Raw genomic sequence first — 10,041 nt, 5'->3', positions numbered from 1 at the left:
TAAAGTCCTTTCTATTACCTAATTTACTGTACTTAGTAAAAGTTTTTTCTCGGATCTTTACGCCTATGATGTAAATAGTTGTGATAAAAATTATTTGTGTTCTTATTAAAAAGATATGCTTTGGTATAATGATGGATATTTGTAAACAAAAACTTGAACCCAATTGGAAGATTAAAAGCAGCTCCTCTCTTCTCCTTATCCCTCGGCCTCTTGACTCCACGGGGGATGGAGTCCTCCTTCCGCGCAAGCTCATCTTGCTATTATATTCTTTAAAATATCATAATTACTACTAAACCTATTGAGCCCTTTCAAAAATATCATTCCAGTAGCTAAATATATTGATCACAATCAAAACTCAATTTAGATTCAGAAAAACAATTTTGCCCTTAAATAACATAATACAAGAAATTAAAATCTTATTTCTTTTAAGTGATAAATATGTTACCCTATAAACTTAGATGAAAGAGGAGGGTATTTATTAACTTTAATAACTATGTTGATTTTTTTTTAATAAAAAAGAAATATATTATTCAGTTTCTTATGGTACGTAAGGCACCGCTGACATTAGCAGCCAAATGAGATATGAGAGGGGGTGGAAAAGATTCCTCCCACTAAGGTACAAATGAAAACCATATTCCTAACGTAATTTGCGAGCCGGTCAGCTAGCTGATTAGCATCGCGATAGATATAGTATAAAAATAAGAAAAGAGAAGCAGATAAAAATATATACAGTCATCAATAATAGTAACAGATACCCAAGACGTCGGACGATAACTTCAAAATATTTACAAGGCGAAGCAAATCAAACTATGTCAAAAATAATCTATAAATATTAAGTCAAAAAAAAATAACAAATCCTATTTTAAGTTGTCAGAATCAATGGTTGGAGACCTTTCATAAGTTCGATGAGTAAAAGAAGATAAAGAGGTGATGTTGTAGTTCGTACAAGAGAATCCTAATCAAGATAGAATTATTATCAGTACAAATTCTGGATTGAAACATAATGTGGTCCAAAACTTTGATAGAATGAATACTCTCTTTTCTTTCTTATCTCACCATTGCCGCCATCGATGTGACACCTCACTTTTACGCCGGCCCCACCTCTTTCCCATCTATCTCCCATTTCTCTATCCTACTCTCTCTCCTTTTGACTCTTATTCTCCCTTTTATTTCTTTTAAAATAAATTAATTTATATTGGATATAAGCATATTAATATAATATATTACTATCCTAGTAGTGAGATAAGTAACAGATAAACAAAATTATATTAAAATAAATCTTATTCCACAAGTAAACGAAACGTGCTTAAAATGGAATTGGGCTTTCATAATCCAAGCTCTTTGGATTGAATGTGACACCCATACTCTCTTCTAATGGGTCTAGTATCATGTTAAGATCCTTTGGATCCTAGATGGTCCACATGACCCCATTTTGATTAGTGCAATCCTTCATTGAAAGGGTATTCTCCATGATGAGATATTAGTTACACAATGACAGCCAAAAAGAGAAGAACCTACTAGAAGAATTAGATGTTTATTTTCTCTATGTGTAGTTTATTATTAGCAGAGGTTTCTCTCCTTGTCCCTCTCTGCTTCCTTTGTATTATCTTGTGCCAAATCTATAAGTTTATTTGAGCTGAAATGAAAAATAAGGGAAGTAAGAGAGATGTATTTGTGACAGGATTTATTCATATATGATAAGATGAACAGTTGCCATGTTAGAATTTGTGAGCAAAGTTTTCAAAAAAGTCTACTGTCCCAGACCACTTTGAAGATTTTGGTCAATATCTATTAAAATTAAACACAAATTCCCTTTTTACCTTTGCAAAATCCCCCCAAAAGAATATAATACATAGTCATCAAGCTTATAGAGAATAATGTTGTATGAAGGAATCTCCTTTGTCCACTAAAAGCTAAGAAATGCATGTACACTCGGCCAATATCTTTAGACAAGCTTTCATATAGATTTAGATTTAATGTAATTTAAGAAGTAATGAACATGCTTAATTTGAATGAAAGATGCTATCATACATGTTTTACAGACATATAATAGAAAAAGGTTAGATTTGTATCTTGTTTGGTTTGAAACTAAGCTCCAAACTCGATTCGTTGGTCTTATTTTTTAGTTTTAATTTTTGAAAAGTAAACTTGATTAGATATAAAAAAAATAAAAAGATGTTTGGTTACTGAATCAGTTTAAGGATCCCTAAACCAGTTTAGGAGAGGTTCCTAAATTCAAAGCAAACATAGCCAGATTTACATTATTTTTTCTTTTAGAAAAACTCCATAGATGATGTATTTCAACTTCGACGGGTACAAACAAGATCCATAGGAAAATTGTTCCAAACTATGCATATATGGTATAGAATAGTGTAGCAATTAAAAATAGATTTAAACTCAAAAATAGATGTGAAAAAAATAATCGCAAACACAAAAACTTCTACGTAGAAAAACCTCAAACCGGCTTAAAAATCATATATTTAAACTCAGATCGAAATCAATTACTAAAACTTGTTGCAATTAACAAGAAGCTTATAAATCACCTATTGGTCTTCACAACTCAATCTTTACCAACTTTGCTCGCTAGACCCCGCGATATTTTCGTGATAGATTTTCAAACTTCAGTAACCCTCAAATTGATCATTCCATCTCATCAACTCTTGAGATGTAGTTTTTCTAAATCTGATGTAGATTCATTGAGATAAAAACGATTTGTTTCATCAAAAGCCAAGAAGTGATCTCCAATGGACCCTAAAAATGACATCAACGTGAGGATAGATGATTGAGATATGGTATAATATTCTTTCAAATATTCTCTACAGATTCTCTTAGAGATAAGGCAAAAAGATCTCTAAAATAATTTCATGAAATGACATATTTTATGAAGATTCATAATCTCATTTTAACATATTCTGTGTGCCCTGATTTAAATTTGTACGCGTGCTCGAACGGCAAAATAGACAGTTCAAACGATAGAGTGATCATTCCTATGCCCTTAGATATTTTTTTTTATAGTATTCTAACAATCATGATATTATATGAGCACTTCAATAACGATTTTAAAATATTTAGAATACTTTGACTTTAAAATCAATTTTTTACTTTAATATTTTTCATTAAATATCTCATACTTGTCGTAACTAGTGTATATATTCATACATAAAATCTAGACAAGTTATATGAAAAAAGATTATGTTTTAAAATATAATTTGCTAATTACATAAGTATAAAAAACTTAACAATCTCCTATTTTGACAATATGTAATAAAATATAATTTTTTAAAATACAAATTGTAATAATGTATACATAGACACATGTTTTATTTGCTTAAATATCATACATAACTTCAATATTTTATACTAAGTGAAATGCATATGAGGCTATAAAAATAAATTAAGCAATATGATGTATATGTATGGAAAAATAATCACAAATAACTATGACATGATATATTTACATAAAAATATTCTAAAAGTCTCACAAACAAATCACAAATAAAAAAATTTAACATTTGAATTCACATATTATATTTAAGTACTTTTAGTTGATTCAATCATGAAATATAAATTGGCTTATAAAAGAATTCAGACTTATTATAAAATTAAGAGAAAATAGATATACAAATATTTATATCAAGTTTGATTACCCAAAATTGTTAAAAGAAATATCTAATTATATTATTTTGATAATTCACTCTAGTAAAATATATAAGAGATAATCCTAAGATATTAAACATCAAAATGAGACATTAAAATAAAGTTAAGCCGAACTTAGTTCACAATTTCTCCTTTCAATTCAAAAATATATTAAACTCTTTTACTCCGCTAGTATTTTTTATATCAAATAACTATTTTGGTGCAACGACGACTTTTACACACGAGTTATGTAATATTTTCTTTGCAACACATCATATTAAAAATATAAATGACTCATGGATAATATAAATGTGGACGGTATCAAACTGCACATTTTCACACTAGTCAAGTGGTAGTCCTTTTAATTAAATCTTTTAGTAAGAAAATATGTTAGGATGGTGAAACTTAGTCAAAAGGTCAATTAATGAATATTAATTTAATGAGTAAGATAGTTAAAAAAACATACTATGAGATAATACTTGAGCAAAGATTGAATCATAATAACTATAATGAATATACACGTAATGTGAAAAAGAAATAGCCTAGAGTAAACAAGACACTTGGAGATAATATATTAAGTATTAGCACAAATGACTATAACTCCAACAATAACTTTATAAAACGACATCTTTATGTCATAAGAGTCATTTTAATTTAATAACGGTATCATTTCTTTTTCTTATATTCTTTTTTTATTTATTTAGACAATAAATTATGATCCCAAGCAGATATAAAAAACTTAACAAAAATTTTAAAACATATAAACAATCAACCAATCCAAAAACTAATTTAAAACTAAAAAAATAAGATATATACACACAAAGCATATAGCAAGATATATACTATGTATATAATATACTCACACTGTATATAAAGATATATAGATTATATCTCACACTGCTATAATATCCCTATATTACCTCATTATAGAGAGATACCTTTGTAGTGCAAATAAGAATCCTACTTTATAAAGAAAAAAAAATCTTGTAGTGTGTAGAAATAATCTCGGAGTATCAGTCTCTACTACGTGACTCGTTTGTCTGTGCTGCGGGACAGATCACTAATGGCTAAATTTAAAGAAAAGCGAGAAAGATAGAGAATTAATTATAAAAAGAAAGTGAAATGTAATTGAGTGCTATTCTGTGAAGGGGTAAAATAGTAAGTTATTATTATCATTAAATTAGATTAATTTGGGTGTATGAAGTGAGATGAGAGAGAATAAGAATTATTATACCGTTATAAGCATAAATGGTTGTTTACTTGCTATGATAGTATAAATAGACTTCTTTCAAAAAAAATTAAACCTTATCTATAAGAGAATTGAGGTTTAGGGAAGCCAATCGAGTTGCCAATTAACTTGCATATTGTGGTAGGACATCGGATATGGATATGGGTGTACATGGGTTGATGGTTTTAGCTTCAACCTTTAGTCCTTTTCAATTTTAATTGAGTGTTTTGTAACTGTGGTAACTAAATTTTAATATATTTTATCTTTTTAAAAAAGAAAAAAAATAGTATTATACTTAAATATTTTAAAGTTATGGATGATTATATAAGTTTTTCAAGGTACTAAAATAATACGGACCGAAATTCGGTTAACAAAGATATAACAAATATATTACATAGATGTATATTTTTAATATTTAAAAATTTATTAATATTATTTTAAATATGTTAGAAAACTTAACTTATTATTTTTAATGAATATATTTAAGTTCGACTAATATTTTGGTCAAATATGATAAAAAAAATTAACAAATTTAGTTAGAGTATAACCATAAATAAGTAAAAGAACGCAAAATAAACTATTGAAAGGTAAAATGAATTTAGAGCTAACCAAAAAAGATAAAATATAACTTCCCTACCCTTCTTATTAATTAGTACAATTACTTACTTTTACTAAATAATTACTAAGAAAATTATGATTACTTCCTAGAAGTTAATTTGCTGTAAAGTTTCACCGCTTTATTCCATCCAACCTTTTTTTGTTTAAAAATCAACTAAACACATTTTTACCGTGCAAAATATTCTAGTCATGATAGGACATAACAAGTTATAAAAGACCTCAAACATTTTATTTTTAATAAATTGACTTCTTATTTGATATCCGAGAGGGCTCAGAATAAGAAGTACGATTCAAAGGAGCTTATTCGTTAATAAGCTTCACTAATGAGTAATTTGGAGACAAGCAGCACCTAGAATAATTATATCCTCCACAACCAACGGTCATGTAGCCAAAAGAAAGTGGGAATCGCCGATTCGGTTTCGCGAGCGTTTCCCGTCCCCCCCCCTCCCCCCCCGCCATGCCGTGCACCTTTTGCTTCACCTTTCTCTCTCGACACGGAAAAAAAGTAAAAGGCGTTTCCCGGTTTACGCGATTCCCCACAAAGGTGGTCGTGGCCAACCGTGCCTCCAACGTGCACGTCGTCGTCAGTCAGATTTTAGCGGATTCCAGTCACGCACGCCGTGCCCGCTTGCGGGCCCCGCACTCTTTATTTGGGAACCATCTGTAAAATGACCCAAATACCCCTACTCTCTCTCTCTCTCGTAACGTTTTCTTTTATTCTTCTTCCCCCGACCCCACCCCACCCCACCCCACCCACAAGGGAAATTTATAGATAGCACCCTACAACTCATGGTTAGTTCGAGTCACATGGAAAAAAGAAGACGAGGTGTAGGTAATAATTAAAGGGTAATCTAGGGTGTTATTTGCAGTCTTCTTCTCTTTCCCTTCTGATGCTTTCTTTCTCATCGTATTCGTACGACACCTCCTCCAGATGCGGTTTCTTGTCCCCCCATGTTTGCTGAAACAGTTCACGTGTACCTCGCCTCCTTCCATGTGGTGCCAGAAGTCCTCGATACGCTCGCCGGATTGACCAAATCGCCCTCGTCTTTCCCGAAAGGCAACTGCAGTTCACAGCAAGGACCCAGCGGTCAATTTTGTAATTTTCCTCCTCTGTCCTCAGTCCCATGCTGCAGAAGAACAGAGGAGGTGGAACTTTAAACAACCCCACGGAGTGGTTTTAACCTATTCGTATTGGGCGGGGGTGAGGTCGCACGGCGGTGACGGTATCGCTGTGCTGATCTACTGGAACAAAAGCGAGGCTAGTCAAAGATATGAACTTGGAAAAAAGGAGCGGAATAAAATTAATAAACAAAACGTTATTCTATTCCCTCCCCAAGGACAGCTTGGGAGCAGTGCGGACCCCGTCCCATTAACCAATAATTTCATGTCTCCGTCGGTGCGGGGCCCAGCTCCAGAAATCCCCACCCCCACCCCTCTCCCGCGCCAACCGAGAAGGCGTGTCGATCACGTGCGGAAGCACCGCCACGTGTCGTCCTGGGGCCAACCATCCGTTCGGCTGACCCGGAGAGCCGGTACGCGCGGCGTTTTCCCAGCGCAATTATCGAGGGCTGAGCCGGTCGGCACGTGTCGAAAGCTGGTGGTTTGCTTGGGGTCGGAGTAGGAATTGACGGCTCGCAGGGGATTTGGTCGTACCGGCGTGGCGTGTAATTTGGGAAGTCTCACGTTTTTAGGTAGCGAAGAGGGGAAGATTGATCTAATCACGATACCAAACCACTCCCCCTTCACCCCCCCCCCCCCCTCTCTCTCTCTCTCCTGTTACCGAGTGCGAACCGCTGGGTTGTCAACAACAGCGTAACAGCCTCTCCCCACGAATAGCGATCAATGACGTGTCGACTAGATAATGACTTTTATTAATTAAGAAGCAAAATACTATCAAGACTAAAATTTCTTTCCTTTAATTAAAAAATATTAACAAAAAAAATGAATAAGATCACATTAGAGATTTTACTAAAAAACATTCTATTAATAGAACTAAATGGTCCGCTAAGTCAAAAAAAATTACTTTCATATATCTATTATATAACGATAGATAATATTTTTATAAGTATGATTAGAGATATTGGCCTCCGTAAGTCAGAAGATTAGTATTAGAGATAAAGTATCTATCCAGAAACAAGGACAGGAAGAAGGTGGTGGGAGCGAATCATCCCATAAATTAAAATTAGAGGAGGATTAACATGCTTTACGGAATTTTCTGGATAAGAGTTAGGAAATCATCAACAATGAATGATATACTATAAGAAGTAATCATAAAAGGAAAGTTCTTTTAGATGCAAATAAGCAAAAGCTAGGGTCTCTATTAAGCTAATATCCTTCTTTAACCTGCTTTTGTCCGAATCAGGAGATGGGCCCACGGTGGCGGCATTAATAGAAAACCACCAACACCTCTTTTATTTGGAGCATGTTTGTAAATAAAAAGTCGTGAATAAGATCTAAAACTTAGCCAACCAGATGGTTGTGGACTGACGGACCTATTTGTCTTTGATGTGGAAACATGCCCATTCAATCCAATCAATGCCTCTATTATAGAGTACACTTTGATTCTTCCAAGCGAAAGTGACGCAGCTGGCCGTCGTAACTTTGGCATGTCTACTGTGCCCTAGATTTTTATTTTATTATTTTTTTATTAATTATATCAAACTAGCAGTATTTTAATTGAATATAATTTCTACGCCTCGACTTACTTGTACTATTATCCTCTCTCTCTCCACTATAACAACTAAGACAAAAAGGTGGATTATAGGATAATTATGCGTCTGGAGAAGGGGGGGGGGGGGGGGGGACCACCCACAGTGACTAAAATTATTGAGATAGGTATTAACTGGGTAATTAACTGGGAATCTTATGCTGTATGCCTTGGTAAAGTGGAGCAATTTTGAAACCGGATTCCACGAGGAAACGGTCAAATTAGAGAGGTCTCCTCTCGTGACTTGGCACGTAAACGGCTGGGAAGAAGGAAAAGTTTCTAACCGTTCAAGTCAGCCGAGCCGATGAATCGGTCCGTGGTCCCGGACTCCAAAACCGGACCTCAGACCCAATTTAATGCCGGATTTCTCCGCCCGGAATTAATTGCATTAAATTCGCCACGTCGCGTCCGTGATAGGTGGCCCCAGAATCCTGATCTACTCTACTCCCCCTACGCGCTCCTCCCTCTTTTACCTTACAACCCCTCACCCCTTACATTAATTAATTAATTACTAAAATAAAGTAACTCCCCAGTATCTCTTTCTTTTTCTTTTTCTTTTTACAAAAAGCCCCTCGAAACCACCTGCTTCCCTTCCTATATAATCCTCGACCCAACTCTTCCCTCCGTGCCCAAAACACCCTCGATCCTTTTCCTTTCTTTATATGCCCCTGTTGCCCGTGGCGTGGTCACAGTAACCACTCGCTCGCTCTTCCCATTATACTTCTATCAAGGAACCAAACTATTCTCTCTCTTCTCCCTACCCTCATCTTTTCATCTATGGATAACGGCAACACTAATAAGCGCCTAAGAGAGGACGAGACCGACGAGTCTCCGGCTACCTCTCCGGACGCTAAGCGGCTCCGGGCGGAGGACATCCTCAATATCCTCGACGACGACGCTGACGCCGCCGGCGGAGGAGCCGCCCAAGACCTCGCATCTGTCATGCGGAGCTTGGAGGAGGAAATCGCCGTCCCTCCGCCGAAAACTGAAACGTGTACGTCCGATCCGGTGGATGTCACCGGCGATTTGAGAGATTCGGACCTGGGGTATCTACTCGAGGCGTCGGACGACGAGCTCGGGCTGCCTCCGACGGCGCCGTCGTCGTCGGACGGGGAGGCGGAGGCGGAAGCGGCGGCCGGGGAGGAGGTTGAGGGCGTCGGTTTTGGTCAGATCTGGGGATTCGAAGACGAAATCGCCGTTTGCTACGAAGGCTTGGAGTACGGTATCCGGCCGGAGATGGCGGTGGCGGATGACGTGGTGGGGTTTGCTGGCGGGCTCTTTGATTACCCTGATGTGGCATTTGAACCTTCCGACTTCGGTGATCTTTCCTGGCGGTCGATGCCAGCGGTCTGATTTAGATCGTGCGGTCGTCTCTTTTTTTCTATTTTTAATTTTAACTTTAGGTGTATATCGTAGGCTAAAGCTGGCAAACAAGCGAAGGAAAACCTTTTTAATAGCTTATTCCGTAATCCTTTAAAATGAGCAAATATTTACATCTTTACGTGATAGATCATCAGCACCGTTGATTTGGTAGACCCCATGATACTAATACTATTGGGTCATGAATTCATATAATCTTTTAATAAACTATCAAAGCAAATGATCGTAATTATTTTTCCCGAATTGGTTACAAAGCTGCTAAATAATTCATGTCCCAAATTTGGGAGTTGTTATTCGCATTAATTATTCTCTATAATTTATAAATATTTAAATTGCTTTTATTTTATTTATTTATTTATTTATTTATTTATTTATTTATTTATTTATTTATTTATGTTTGTAAAGATGGAGGAGGGAGATTAATCTGAATCATAAAATAAGTAAATACGTGGTGCGATTTGTAAAAATTCTA

At 35.4% G+C, this 10,041-nt stretch overlaps 1 protein-coding gene across 1 annotated transcript; it reads left to right on the top strand.

Moving 5' to 3' along the window:
• The first annotated feature begins 8,806 nt into the window (after positions 1–8,806).
• Positions 8,807–9,690, top strand: LOC140778039 (uncharacterized). Its single transcript, XM_073122558.1, has one exon. It carries the CDS (start codon positions 8,967–8,969, stop codon positions 9,540–9,542), a length of 576 nt encoding a protein of 191 aa, XP_072978659.1. The 5' UTR covers positions 8,807–8,966; the 3' UTR covers positions 9,543–9,690.
• The last annotated feature ends 351 nt before the right edge of the window (positions 9,691–10,041 follow it).

Source organism: Typha angustifolia, chromosome 15 (assembly GCF_048772165.1).
Source record: "Typha angustifolia cultivar Huaian chromosome 15, ASM4877216v1, whole genome shotgun sequence".
NCBI lineage: Eukaryota > Viridiplantae > Streptophyta > Magnoliopsida > Poales > Typhaceae > Typha > Typha angustifolia.
Note: the sequence above shows the minus strand (reverse complement) of the source record. Positions and strands in the feature narration are given on the sequence as shown.